Below are 15,796 nucleotides of genomic sequence, written 5' to 3'. Positions count from 1 at the left end.
AAAAAAAAAAAATCTACAAAAGGCAAAGTTTAAAAAATGATGTCATTCCAGTAAGTGGGGAATGAAGAAAGATAATTTGGTCTACAGAATTCAGATTGCGCCATTGCACTCTAACCTGGGCAACAAGAGCAAAACTCCCGTCTCAAAAAAAAAAAAAAAAAAAAAAAATCTGCTAAAGGCGTAGATTTTCTATTGTGTTCATATCACAAAAAGGTAATAGAGGGTAGGAGGAAACTTTTGAAGGTGATGGTTATGTTTATGACACAAATTGTAATGTTTTCATGGATGTATACTTAGCTCCAAACTCATCGAGTTGTATACATTAAATACAGATTTTTATAGGTCAATCATACCTCAATAAAGTGTTACAAAAATACAAGACTACATACTAACTAAATACTAAATAAAGTGTTAAATAAAGACAAGACTACATACTAAAACAAGGTAGAATGGAAAACAAAAGAAAAAACTCCCCTAAAATCACAAAGTGAAAGACTAAAAAAAAAAAAAAAAGGACAAAGAAGCATAACAAAACATTGTGACAAAACTAAGACCAATTAAACCTATCAGACCAGTTAAATTTCTCCTACCAATGAATATACATGGGTTTAGCTCCACTTCTAAAAGAAAAGTTTTCATATAGGATCACAAAAGAAAAAACAACTCTGGTGAAAGCAAGAAAGAAGAAAAACAAAGTGATTTGGGAGGGTTGAAAGTAAAAGGATAAGCAAAGAATAAAACAGGCAGGTGGAAACAATAAGAAAACAAGGGTTGTGAGCCTGATATCAAACAAAAAGCATTAAACAGACAAAAAGGACACTATAAAAATGCTAAAGGGTGCACTCACAATGAATCATAAAAGATGGATACATCTATGTCCTAAAGAACAACACCATGAAACAGAACTGGAAGACACCATGGGAAAATAGTGGTAATGTGAGACTTGGATTCCCCTTTTCCAAACACACTCAGGGAGGTGGAAACAGCAAAAGACTCAATACAGTCTTGCGTCAGAGTAAAGACGTTTGTATTTGGAATTTTAGAATTCTTTTTTTGTAAAACGCCAAATTTTAATAAAAACTTGCCAATCTTTGAAATAGTGAACAATTCCTTTTTCTAAGTTGCTTCTTCGTTTTGCACTCTTCTCATTACTTCCCACATATAATCACATATAATCAACATATAATCAACACTGACTTTTTTTCTTGCCTCCTTTGCCCCTTCCTGTCATTTACATCGGGCATGCAAAGAGAATACAGACCATCTTTATAAACACATAACAGAATACTGTAATATCTACTAAAATATTTTAAGTGGAGTGTTACCTTAATCCCATACTCCATTAGTACTGTGAAAATTACCTAAAACCTAATTTCAAGAGCTTCCTATATTAATAGAAAGCTAGAATTCATTTATAACTATATAAACCACATTATGGATTGAGTTAAAACTATCATTTCTTTTTTTTTTTTTTCGAGACGGAGTCTTGCTCTGTCGCCCAGGCTGGAGTGCAGTGGCCAGATCTCAGCTGACTGCAAGCTCTGCCTCCCGGGTTCACGTCATTCTCCTGCCTCAGCCTCCCAAGTAGCTGGGACTACAGGCGCCCGCCACCTCGCCCGGCTAGTTTTTTGTACTTTTTTTTAGAGACGGGGTTTCACCGTATTAACCAGGATGGTCTCGATCTCCTGACCTCGTGATCCGCCTGTCTCGGCCTCCCAAAGTGCTGGGATTACAGGCTTGAGCCACCGCGCCCGGCCAAAACTATCATTTCATATGAAATGTTCCATCATTAGAAATTTATTTGAGTGTTGAAAATTAAAATGTAAGACTAAGGTTTTCACAGAGTAATGTGACATGCATATGTCACCATGGGCAAAAACAAGCTTTTCTTAGGGTAATGTGACATGCATATGTCACCATGGGCAAAAAATAAGCTAAACAAAAGGAGTTTTTACTTTACACAAAAGATTAAGCACCTAATAAAACACCTGCTTTACAGGAACTTTGAAGAATGGCATAATTTAGTCAATAAAATATTCCAATTTGTACAGTATTTTTATTTAAAATTAAAATGCAGGCCAGGTGTGGTGGCTCACACCTGTAATCCCAGCACTTTGGAAGGCTGAGGCCAGTGGATCCACTTGATGCCAGGAGTTCGAGACCAGTCTGGCCAACATGGCAAAACCCCGTCTCTACTAAAAATACAAAAATTAGCCAGGCACGGTGGCGCCACGTATAATCCCAGCTACTCGGGAGGCTGAGGCAGGAGAATCGCTTGAACCGGAGAGGCAAAGGTTGCAGGAAGCCAAGATTGTGCCACTGCACTCCAGCCTGGGCGACAGAGCAAGACTCTGTCTCAAATAAATAAACAAACAAACAAACAAACAAAAAAATACAATATGCATACACTGTAGTGCATATGAACTTAATTTAAAAATTTAAATTGATACATAATGTTTGTAAATTATCATGGGGTACATGTGATATTTTGTTAAGTGCACAGAATACGTAATGATCAAATCAGGATGTCTGAGGTATCCATCACCTCGAGTATTTACCATGTCTCTGCGTTGGCAGCATCTTAAGTACTCTCTCCTAGCAATTTTTCACTCTACTTTGCACCAAACATTAGAACTTATTCCTCCTATGTAACTGTATCTTTGTGCATAATAACCAACCTCTCTTCCTCTTCCCCTACTCCTCCACACATACCCTTCCCAGCCTCTGGCAACTATTGTTCTACTCTCTATACCTCTGGAAGATCAACTTTTTTAGCTCTCACATATGAGTGACAACATCCATTTTTCTTTCTATGCTTGGCTTATTTCACTTAACATAATGGCCTCCAGTTCTATCCATAACTTAATTAAAAAAATTTCATCATTGGAAAGGACTTTAAAATCTTATATAATCATTGTGAATATCAATTTTAACTTAAGTTATATGGAAATGCCAATGAGAAGGTTTCTTATCTAAATATCTGGATAAACCAGCATTTACTATATATTAATTTTTAATATTTTCAAGGATCTATAAACATTTTTAACAACTGAATTTTGAAAAAAAGTTTTACCTTCATGTGGTATTTCAAAGGATCCAAAAGATTGAACTGAACATTGCACTTAGGACAAGCTCTTAGGTAATGTGCTCCAGCATCATATGGAGATGAGGTATTTGTACCTATAATAAATTAAGGACTTTTAAGACTCAGATTCATCTTTTTAAAACCTTAAATGACCACTAATAATGGTTTTAAAATTCATCACCATTTCTAAAATGTATGTATAAATAATATTTTTTTTTACATGCCAGATTTCATGTTTACCTTTTGATAGCATAACTTGGGAGGATGTCACTGGAGGAGAACCAATTAAAGGCAATGAAGTGGAGGGATTTATTTGAGGAACATTTTCACTGGTCTTTGGTTTTTTTGGAGTAACACTGTTTACTTTAGAAGTAGAAGGACGTTTTAATACATATGAAGTATTTTTCATACCTACAAAGATTTAAATAGTGAGAAAGATATTTGTAAATATTTCAGTATGGAATATTGCTTATGTAAAACTGCTACCAAAATGGCTTTACATTTAAAATTGAGCAAAAACAGTTTGGAACAAAATTAAAGGTAATATAATTTAATAAGCATATCATACAAATGACAATAATGACTAAAATTTATATAAGCAAGTAGAAATTGCACAGCTACTACTATGAACTACATATCTTTACTTCACCAAATAAACTTTATACACAAAACTTCTAAAAATGCTTTCAAGTAAAGCAAACAAGTATCATGAAAAAAGTTATAACAAAAAATTCCAAGCTAAATAAATAAAAGTTACAGCACAGAGAATACTCTGAGCTGAAATTCTACACATCAACTTATATTTAGATGCTTAAATGCATTTGAGTTTGTAAAATATTTTAAAAATTTATTTTAAACGCTTAGAGAAACACTTTCAAATGTTTTTTAAAAAACTTAAGATGTGTAATGGAAAATTCAAATTGGTTCTTTTTCCACCTAACAACCTAACAGGTGGTTTAAATTATCTTATTTACTCCCTATATACAAAGTAGAAACAACTAATCTTGAATGATAATACCTCACTCATTCATATGAAAAGGTTTAGAGTTAATATGATGACTTTCAAAGTATGTTCCCCTTAATCCAATGGGTCTATCTTAGAAAATATAATGAGTATGTCAGATAAAGAAACCCTTTTACGTTTTATTAATTTCTGCATAAATTTTGAGTAAGAATTTCATTGCTAAAGACAGTTCTGAGTTTGAGAGCCATCACCTTAAAGACCAAAGGATTATATAATTCAGGGCATTCCCAAGACAAGTGGGGCTATTTAGGCTATAACCAGACCCAACACAAGTGATTTTTGAAAATAATATACAATTGTACTTTGTGATAAGGTTTCTAAAACTGCACGTCATGTTTTAAAAGCTCACAACTACATTAATAGGAGAAGCAGTAGAGTAGATACATGCAAGGAAAATAAGTATTACATTAGTGGGTTCCTCTGTTAAATCTATGTTTCATTCTTTGAGATAAAAATGATTTTTTCCATCCTCAAAGCACATAATTACTGCCAGCTATACTGAAGGCACCTAAGACTAATTTTTGTGTAACCACTAACATTTTTCTGAGATGCTTAGGTTACCTGAACCACCACCGAGTGCTAGTACTTTGGACTAGGCAACTGATTATACAACCAGCTGGATAATAAAAACAGACTGTTAAATATGCTTATTTTAAGCATGATAAATCTAAGTTAAATAAAATCAACCTGAGTTCAATAGTTTTAAATCTGACTCTTTAGCTTATTTATTTCTGTTGTGTTTGGCTTGCGGTGTTCCCTACCTCAACTCTTCTTATCTGTGTTAATAAAAATCCTATCCTCATTCTTCAAAATGAAGTTCAAATCCAACTTTCTCTAAGAACTTTCCATGATCATCTTAGGAGTCCATTAATCATGTTTCTGAACATATAGCACATATTATCATTCATGATTATTATTCTAACAACTTTATTGTCAAATCCTTTATAACTGATAATGCATTTTTCACTTTCCACTTATTTTTTGGGGGCCTTTAAAAAGCCCCGAGATTGCCAAGAATTAAAATTTAATACCCAAATGGCTCATTTCAGGTCTGGAGAATAAATGCTTTATGTGAGAAAAACGAAAGTATTTTAATAATGTGAGAAAACTGAGGTATACAGAGGTTAGATGACTTGATAAAGGCCACAGAAATCTTTAGAATAAAGGCTTAAACCTGTATCTTCCCAATTAACTATAACCCTATTTACCATTCAGGACAAAGTTCCACTCTCTGCTGTATTAATCTTAAGAGAGACAGTAGGAGTCACTGTCTTTACCCTTTGGAAGCTTCAATAATTCAGATTTTTCTATGAATAAAGATCATGTGCTTTGCAAAACCCGAGTTAAAACAACTATTTTATCTCCCTGTTTATTTTGGTTCTTGGCTATTTTACTAACTAGGTAAGTGACACCTAGATAGGTGAATATCAAACCAAGTAATATCAAAATGGGAAAATATTTTTGGCATTCATATGACTACAATTTTTGTTTTGGTTTGGTAAAGGTTATATACTAATTTATGAGTAAATAATTACATATTCAAAAAAATTGTGTTCCTCTTCCCATTTAGTGAAACATATTAAACTAGCTATTATAGAGAACAATAATTGCTTTGATTATAGAGAATTTTTCAATGAGACAAAATTCCTTTATTGGCATACTAATTTATTTTAGGTTAATGAAGAACTTTGTTATGGTGGACATCAAAGAACTCTAACACTTCAACTGGAAAATTTCCATTATTACTTCAAGGTATATTTACTGAGTACTTACCATGTGGAAATCACTGTTTCTTTAGTTCTTTCATTTTACAATACTAATCTATAATCATGTTTAACTATCACATCTACATCATTTATTTGAATAGAAAAACATTAGCATATTGAGAAATCAACTATAACCATGCACCTTTTCTCATACTAAGTGTCTTCCAAATAATTACTACTTGTTTTCACAGAGTATTTAAGGCATCAGGGGACTTCCTTGACTCACAGAAATTATATTAAGATTGTTCAGTCCATGGCTGGTTCCAAGTGAAAAAGAGTGCAAAGAATATGTGCTAGCCAACTTAATAGAAATAAATAAAATATTGTATTACTAAACACAATTTTATATATCACCCAAGAAAGGCATTCAGGAATGATTAGCTCTATTCCATGTTATAATATATGAAAATCTTAACATGAAGGTATGGGCTTCAAAACAAATTCAATTCCATATGTATATTCAACAAGTCTCTATTTATAATTTTTATGAAAGAGTGGTAAACCAAACCTTCTCTAAAAATTGCTGGTATGTCTTGGGATGGTGGTAGTGATTCCTGGGTCGAGTCAAACAGTAAAACTGAAGAATTATCTGATCCAACTTGTGAATTCTTTGTAAAATCCTGTAAAAAGTTATGATTATTTTGTTTCATGAACTTTTATAGAGGTAAATTTAGCTGTACGTCAATACTATAAAGAATCTTAATAATCCAATTACTAATATGGTATAAAACACAAAGGTAATTATTAGTCTCTGCCAAAATTAGCATCTACTAAGTGAGAGGTATATGGAAACTTTGTATTATTTTTGTAATTTTTCTGTAAATCTAAAATCAGTTTGAAATAAAACGTTAAAATGTAAAAATAATATTACTGGCAAAGTAGAGGTTATATTTTGGAACAACTTTTCTGCGGGGAAATTTAGGCAGTGTCTATAACAAGGTCTTTAAAAAAAAGTTCATATTCTCTGGTCCAATTATTCCAACTACTCCATTTCTAAGAATCTATGCTAAAGAAATGAAAATGTTTAATGAAGAATGATTTATAATAGCAAAAATTGAAAACCTATATGCCTAACAATAAAGAAATGACTAAATAAATTAAATGATACTATCACATAACATATTTTTTTGAAATATCCAATGACAAAGAACAATGTTCCCAGTACAATGAGGAATAGATATCAAATATATATTAATATGGTCCCCTGACTGATATACTCTAATGTCACCCTAACCATCTACAGAAAACAAAAATCAAAATACAGTATGTACTCTTCCCTGTTTCTTTTCTAACCTACCCCTCCTTACACATTACTTTTATAATGAAGATATAAAGATTTTGCTTATTTTGTGCTTACAATTTGAGAGATGATTAGGTTTTAGACTATGACTTAATTGTGACTAACTGCAATCTTACCACAAAATACTATTTTCTCTAAATATTTTTTATTTAAAAGTTTAAAAGTGGAAAATATCCATTTGCAATTTCCAAAAATAGTTAACAGAAGTTCCTCTGAATAAAGGTAGCACTTTCAACCTTTTCCGAGGTGACATCTCTGATAAATTAAGTACCACAATTTCAGAAAGCAGACACGTTATTCAACAAATAACCTGTTAAATAATTCTCCAATTGGGAATTTCTTATGTCTCATAAAATATTTCAGAAAGGTAACAAATGTAACTGTAAGGCAGACTAGGCAATAGGCTGAGATTCAGAAGACCTGCCCATTTATTTAACTATGTTACCCTGGGCAAGCCACTTCTGAGCTTCAAGTTATTTACCTTTCTAACTGAAATAAGAGCCACTAAAAATTATGTATTTAAAATGTACTTGCCTCTTTCACAGTACATGTATTATATTAATCGCCATCATAACAGTACTAATAAAGACGTAATATTATCTCACATTTTATAAATAGGTAAACTAAAATATCTTGTAGTTAAGGTTCCCAGTACAACCCAGCCTGTTACAGATGAAGGAGCTGGAATCAGAACTAAGGTCTGCCTGATTACAAAGTCTGTGTCCTTAAGCTATATCACACTCGCTTTAAAAGAGATAATACTCTCCTTCCCTGCCTGAAAGAGTTGAGACACAGATAATGAAACAGATTTAAAATTTTTAAACAAAATTTCCTTAAGCACGATTCTCAATTCATTCGAGAATATTTGTCATTCTCAATTCTGGCTGCACGTTACAATCACTTGAAGAGTTTTACAATGTCAACACAGTGAAGAGCACAAATGTCTGTGACAATAGTTTTAACCTTACAGACCCCTGAAAGAGACTTAGGGAATTGTAAGGGTACACCAATGCTCTAAGGTAGTGCTTCCATTTAAAAAGTACATACTTAACAGGGCTGAGCAGTGGCTCACGCCTGTAATCCTAACACTTTGGGAGGCTGAGGCAGAGGACAGCTTGAGGCCAGGAGTTCAAAACCAGCCTGGGCAACATAGTGAGACCCCCCCGACCTGCCATCTCTAAAAAATAATTAAAAGCCAAATTAGTTGCGCATCATGGTACATGCCTGTAGTCCCATCTACTTAGGACGCTGAAGTGGACGGATCGCTTGAGCCCAGGAGTTGGAGGCTGCAGTGAGCTATGATCATGCTACTGCATTTCAGACTGGGTGACAGAGCAAGACCCTGTCCCTAAATAAATAAAGTATATGCTTAAATGTATAAATGGATGTGTATATATGAATATTTAAAAAATTCTGGGTTATCCTGGATTGAAATACCAGATCCATCACTTACCAGCTGTGTGTCCTTGAGTGAATCATTTATCCTCTCTGAGCCTGAGTTTCCTCAACTATAAAATGGGAATAATAATAGTGCCTACCTCAGCTTGGCACGGTGGCTCACGCCTGTAACTCCACACTTTGGGACGCCAAGGGGGGCAGATCACTTGAGGTCAGGAGTTCGAGACTAGCCTGGCCACCATGGCGAAACCCCGTCTCTACTAAAAATACAAAAATTAACTGGGTGTGATGGTGGGTGCCTATAATCCCAGCAACTCAGGAGGCTAAGGTAGGAGAATCTCTTGAACCTGGGAGGCAGAGGTTGCAGAGAGCTGAGATCGTGCGACTGCACTCCCACCTGGGAGACAGAGCAAGACACTGTCTCAAAAAAAAATTAAATAAAAAAATAAAAATTGTGCCTACCTCATAAAGATGCCATAAGAATTAAGTAAGATTAGCACAAAGACTTGTACATATTAACAGGCCGGTAAATGTTAAGTATTATTATCTATTACTTTTACTAAGTTTTTAAAGCTAAACTATGAAAGTATCTTTTCAGAATAAGCAGCAATAATGACTTCAGAACACTTTTTCCAATTTAAGACCACCTGTTTCAGTTTATTAACTTTAAAATGTTGCCATTATGCATTATTCATGTTGCAAATATGCCAACATTTCATTACTGATTAAACATTTTAATTTTTTATTTTGTTGTTTTTTGTTTTCATGAGATGGAGTCTCACTCTGTTGCCTCGGCTGGAGTGCAGTGGTGCGATCTCAGCTCACTGCAACCTCCGCCTCCCAGGTTTAAGCGGTTCTCCTGCCTCAGACTCCCAAAATAGCTGGGACTACAGGCATGCGCCAACACGCCTGGGTTTCACCATGCTGCTCAGGCTGGTCTCAAACTACTGAGCTCAAGCAATCCACCTCCCTCAGCCTCCCGAAGTATTAGGATTACAGGCATAAGCCACTATGCTGAACCTGATCATACTTTTTCACTCATGTTTAGATAGTATAGTTTTCAATACTCTATTTAAGCATATTAGCTGATTTATTAACATGTTGGATAATTCCTGCAGTTATTATTTTGGGTTTTGGTTGAGTTATATCATAAAGATGGGGATAATTTTTCTACTGAAAAGGTAACTAGCTATGATAGTTCACAATTTTGGGGGTTTGTGTTGGCTTTTGTTTTTTTCTTGAATCAGGATCTCACCCTGTCACCCAGGCTGGAATGCAGTGGTATGATCTTGGCTCACTGCAGCCTTGACCTCCAGGGCTCAAGCGATCCTCCCACCTCAGCCTCCTGAGTAGCTGGGACTACAAGTGGGGCACCACTATGCCCAGCTAAATTTTTTGTATTTTTGTAGAGATGTGGTCTTGCCATGTTGGCCAGGCTGGTCTCGAACTCCTGGGCTCAAGCGATCTGCCTGCCTTGGCCTCCCAAAGTGTCAAAGATTACAGGTATGAGCCACTGCGCCCGGCTGATAGATCACATTTTTAACACAGTATTGTAACAGCCAATGTGTTCCTGAATTAACTGTGTAATTTTTTTTTTTTTTTTTTTTTTTTTTTTGAGATGGAGTCTCACTCTGTCGCCCAGCTTGGAGTGCTGGAGTGTAATGGTGTGATCTTGGCTCACTGCAAGCTCCGCCTCCCAGGTTCACACCATTCTCCTGCCTCAGCCTCCCGAGTAGCTGGGACTACAGGTGCCCACCACCACGCCCAGCTAATTTTTTGTATTTTTTAGTAGAGACGGGGTTTCACTGTGTTAGCCAGGATGGTGTTGATCTCCTGACCTCGTGATCCTCCCACCTCGGCCTCCCAGAGTGCTGGCATTACAGGCGTGAGCCACCGCGCCTGGCCAATTGTGTAATTTTATAAACACTTACAGGTTTAGACACATTCTCAACAGTAACAGAGCTTTGTGAAGGTTTAGATACAGGATGAAATCGAGGCAAGGCAGCCACTGGATTTGATGGTGGGTCTCTGTAGCGTTGACTTGCAGTCCTGAATATTTCAGGAATACCTGTATTTTAAAATTACACAACATATTGAATATATTTCTATACAACCAATTATATCAAAATATTTCACTTTAAAATGGAAATACTACAGTAATACTGTACCTGGACTGTGTGGCTCACTCTTTATTCCTTTTGAAGATGAGCTGGAGTGGCCTCTGTTCAAAATATCTATAAAATTATATTTATTTTAAAATTTGTTATGTGAAAGAAATTTATACTAATAGAAAAATTCCTCCAAAAATATATCTTTACATAACCAATAATTGAAGCATATTGCTTTCCTTTAATGGTGACAGGATTGTGTACAGATTCAGATTCCCGTGACTTGAAATCAAACCCTTCCCCAACCCTGTGCCACATTCACACCTCTAAAAATCTGGAAGTTTCATGATGGGAGGGCTGACTGGATTAACTTTCTGTACCATTACTCTTGAGTTCTGAATAGGAAATTATCAGAGACTACAGACTAAATTAAACCTGTAGCTCCAGAGTATCTGATTAGTGTAAGGGGTTTCAAATCTATTACCACACTAGAAATCAATTTGAGCCTCACAAAACCCTCTGGATCAGTTTAAGATTGCACATCCTTGTGCCCATATGAACTCCATAACTTCTAGGTTACTGAGGGGTCAAATTGAAATTTGGAAGAATAGTGATTCGCTTAAAATTGCTTATCAGGAAAAGGTACAAAGCATTAACAAATCCCATAAAACTTCAACAATTTTCCTTTTTTCTCTCCTAGTAGAAAAGAACCAGATCCCGGCTGGGCACTGTGGCTCACATCTGCAATCCCAGTACTTTGGGAGGCTGAAACAGGCAGATCACGAAGTCAGGAGATTGAGACCATCCTGGCTAACACGGTGAAACCCTGTCTCTACTAAAAATACAAAAAATTTAGCCGGGCGTGGTGGCGGGCACCTGTAGTCCCAGCTACTCGGGAGGTTGAGGCAGGAGAATGGTGTGAACCTGGGAGGCAGAGCTTGCAATGAGCTGAGATAGCGCACTGCACTCCAGCCTGGGCAACAGAGCAAGACTCCGTCTCAAAAAAAACAAAAAAAACAAAAAACACACACACACAAAAAAGAAAAGAACCAGATCCCATGAAACAATTCTATCAATGTCTAGTACCTTTGTGGATTGTTAGACTTCTGTTAGAGTAATTAGGCTTGGCATTATTATAATGTTAAAGTGAAGATATTGGTGATGCTTATTAGAGTATCTTCTCCCTGTAATCCTAGCAGTTCGGGAGGCCAAAGTGGGTGCATCACTTGAGGTCAGGATAAAAGTGAAGGGTCACACAAAAGTAGGGTTGCTTTCTGATCATAGAAATTTAGTATTTTATGAGTAAACATTACAGAAGTCTTCTAGAAAAAAAATCTCCTCAAACAACTTGATAATGTTTTCATTCAGAAATTCAGGATAAGTATTAATCCACTAAGAGCTATTTTTACTTTTTGGTGGTTATAGTCTACCAATCACAAGTTTTTTCCTCTCCTTTGCTTGCCTTCATTGTAGTTCCATAGGAACATTTAGATGATATTCCATATGCTAAAATATTTTATAGCTCACAAATAAAACATCAATAAAATCACTTAAATTCTGAGTTATCAATATTGGGTCCAATACCCTTTTTGGTAGAATCTCTGAAAACTAATACACATTGTTTTGGTTGAGTACTACTAAGTCATCTACAATCAATATAAATCCAACTTGAATCTTAATTGTCATGCTTCAATAAGATGATTTGAGTGATAATTTTGAAATATGGTAATATTTCAGCATAAAAATTAAAACAGTGACTTGAAATAAGAGAATATTCTATTCTACTATCAACAATAAATATGCCAAATATGTCTAGCTCATTTAATAATTTAAGTGGCTCTCCACTTAGAACCTCCCAATTTGCCACAGGAAATGACATTGAGAATTCAATAGCTAAATTATTCTGCCTCTGATAAAACTGAGTAGAAATGCTATCCCAAGTTTAGAGCCAAGAGAAGAAAGAACTAGGCTTTCAGAAAATTTAAAACTCATCTCTTAACCACACTATTACTCATTGCCATGGTAAGAAAGAAGACTGGTTTGCTGGCTACATTCCTTGACTTCTCCAGGCCTAAAAAAAGTAAATAACATGAAAAAAGATCTGTTTCCTCTTTCTCTCCTGAAATTCAGTTATGTTGTCCCTTGCACTTTACACACTTCTGAGGACTTTTTTTTTTTTTTTTGAGACATAGTCTTACTCTCTTGCCTAGGCTGGAGTGCAGTGACGTGATCTTGGCTCACTGCAACCTCTGCCTCCAGGTTCAGGCGACTCTCATGCCTCAGCCTACTGCATAGCTGGGAACATAGGCACGCGCCACCACGCCTGGCTAATTTTTGTATCTTTATAGTACAGAGGGGCTTTCACCATGTTGGCCAGGCTGGTCTCAAACTCCCGGCCTCAAGTGATGCACCCACTTCGGCCTCCCGAACTGCTAGGATTACAGGGAGAAGATACTCTAACAAGCATCACCAATATCTTCACTTTAACGTTATAATAATGCCAAGTCTACTTACTCTAACAGAAATCTAACAATCCACAAAGGTACTGGACATGTTTTGCCAGAAAGCCATGAAGATTTACGTGTGCTGACTGCCTGCATTGTCCAAGCATAGTGCTGGAAAACCAGGCCCTCCCTCCTTTATGAATATAAACAGTAGTCGCAGAAGATGGGTGTAGCCAGAGGCTACAGCACATGCTAGTAGACAGACCAGAGATTCTATAATGATGCAGCACCTATGCATTTTATAGTCATATATCAAGATGATACTTTGATGAGGCAGTTACTAAGACATTAGAACCCCCATGAGACACACAAACTTATTTAGCATATTATGATATTTTAAGAAAAGTATTCCAAACACTTCATTTTCTGTACATCTGAGTTTAAGGGAGAAAAAAAAATTAACAAACAGGCTACTTGGCTCCATTAAAAATTATGATTTTCAATCTCAGAAGGCTTACAATGTTGTTCAGGTCATCTTAACCCTCAATTAACTTAGTTATTTCCTTTTGCTCACATCTGATATTTTAACCTCTCACCTCCTTACTCCAGTCCTCAACTACATTCTCGCTTTGATTCTCACAAGTTCTTACAGACCTTTACTCTCCCTCTTACCTCTAACTCCTTACAGAAGAACAACAGTATCAAGGACAGATAAGATATCCCATATATCTTCCATTAGAAACAACCATCTTATGAAACGTTACTTCACTGAAAGTAAATGCTTACTTGATATGGCTGGTTTTGAACTTGATATCTCTCCAACAAAGATCAGTTCATCGTCATCCTCATCCTGAGTTTCTTCTACTTTCTTCTGCCATGGCTCTAGCTCTTCTTCTTCACATTCCATAAAGAGTTCTGCCATTTTTGAAATGTCTAATTTTCAAAAGGAGAGAAGCAAACTTTGTTTTCAAAGAGAAAAATATTTTTTGTGCAATACACAGTATGATATTTAAGATGCACTTTAATAATCCTAATAGCAATTAGTGACTTGATATTTCTTTGTTTTTGAGACGGAGTTTTGTTCTTATTGCCCAGGTGTGATCTCAGCTCACTGCAACCTCCGCCTCCCGGGTTCCAACGATTCTCCTTCCTCAGCCTCCCAAGTAGCTGGGATTACACGTGCCCACTGCTACGCCCAGTTAAGTTTTATATTTTTAGTAGGGACGGGGTTTCACCATGTTGACCAGGCTGGTCTCAAACTCCTGACCTCAAGTGATCCGCCTGCTTCGGCCTCCCAAAGTGCTGGGATTAAAGGCGTGAGCCACCACGCCCAGCCTTCTGACTTGATTCTCGTGCCTCAGCCTCCTGAGCAGCTGGGACTACAGACATGGTCTACAGTGGACCCTTCCCAACCCTGAGTGGCCATCTCTGCCTTGTAATCAGTACATGGTAGCAAAAGAAATAAACTCAGAACTAAATCTCTAAGATCTAAACTAGTTAAACTTGGCTAGACAGATAGATAATGAAGGATAGTAGTCATTTACAGTGGCCAATACATTTTAGGATCAAATCCAAAGTGAGTTTTAGTTATATGACTAGAATGACTATATCTACAACAAAGATTTGTTAGCTATTATCTGAAAAAAAAAAAAAACTCCACTTGTATAAACAAGGGAGATAAACTAAGAGAAAATAGGTAGGAGATATACTAGAAGAATGGAACCAGATTCAGGTATATCAGGCACAGAGCAAAGCAGGGATAATGTCCTAGACTGAAAATACGGAAATTAAGTGAAACTTAATTCCATTCCAGGACAGATTAGACATTTCTCATTTGAAGAAACTGAGTAAAAAACATACTGTGAATATCACCAGCCTACAAGTTCTGACCAAACTCAGATCTCCTGGGAAGCATTTTAGTGCCTCACTCTTAAATATGGGTGGACAACCAATGAGTACCAGAAAATTGAGGAAAACCTTCAGTGTGAAACACCAAAGCAATAAAACAGATTAAAGGATTTTAAAGAAAACCGAGAGCTACGCAGGATGGCGGACTAGATACAGCTAGGTGGAACAGCTGCCACCAAGAAACTGGGACGACTGGTGTACTCCTAACAGATCTTCAAAGGGGAGGCACTGAGTGGGCTGAGGGAAGACACAGAAGCTGGAATGAAGCCGGAGGAAACTGGGAAGCCCACATGGGGCTACTGTGCACAGGGACTGGTTCCTGGCCCCTAATGACTCCAGGGGAATGGGTGAGTTGAACTGGCAAAGAGCAACTCACTCTTGCCACAGACCTCTTGGGATCCCGGCAGCAGAAAATCCCTCGATCATCACGGACACTTTGGTTGGCAGGGAGAGCTGCTTAGAGAAGCGATAGAGGCAGCACGTGAGCCAGTGTGGAGCCCAGAGGGTTTGCTGCAGGAGCATCTGTATTGGAGCACAGCCTGGGATGCTCATCTCCCTAGGCTCTGCTTGTTTCTATAAGAGACTGTAGCACTAGAGGAACTGTCAGACCTGAACTCTGCAGGGTGGCCTTGACCATCAGACAGGACCAGTCTGACCTGAGCATTCTTTGGTCTGCTGTCCTGTCCTGGGGCCCCAGTCTGCCCATTCCCTTTTGCAGTACAGCCTAGGGTGCCCTGATGGCCCTCATCATAGCTCCTGAGCT

The 15,796-nt window shown here is 36.8% G+C and overlaps 1 protein-coding gene across 1 annotated transcript in view; it reads right to left on the bottom strand.

Annotated features, from left to right (window-relative positions):
• Window positions 1-15,796, bottom strand: part of ZNF280C (zinc finger protein 280C) — a 70,562-nt gene that overhangs the window by 34,937 nt on the left and 19,829 nt on the right. The window contains exons 3-8 of the mRNA XM_011988835.1: window positions 13,912-14,058; window positions 10,742-10,807; window positions 10,505-10,641; window positions 6,384-6,495; window positions 3,326-3,496; window positions 3,074-3,180 (exon numbers count right to left, since the gene is read on the bottom strand). Of these exons, the coding sequence (XP_011844225.1) occupies window positions 3,074-3,180; window positions 3,326-3,496; window positions 6,384-6,495; window positions 10,505-10,641; window positions 10,742-10,807; window positions 13,912-14,058 (740 nt within the window). The remainder of the gene's footprint in view (window positions 1-3,073; window positions 3,181-3,325; window positions 3,497-6,383; window positions 6,496-10,504; window positions 10,642-10,741; window positions 10,808-13,911; window positions 14,059-15,796) is intronic.

This window comes from Mandrillus leucophaeus, unplaced genomic scaffold, assembly GCF_000951045.1.
Source record: "Mandrillus leucophaeus isolate KB7577 unplaced genomic scaffold, Mleu.le_1.0 Scaffold339, whole genome shotgun sequence".
In the NCBI taxonomy this organism is placed as follows: Eukaryota; Metazoa; Chordata; class Mammalia; order Primates; family Cercopithecidae; genus Mandrillus; species Mandrillus leucophaeus.
This window is presented reverse-complemented; position numbering and strand designations above follow the sequence as displayed.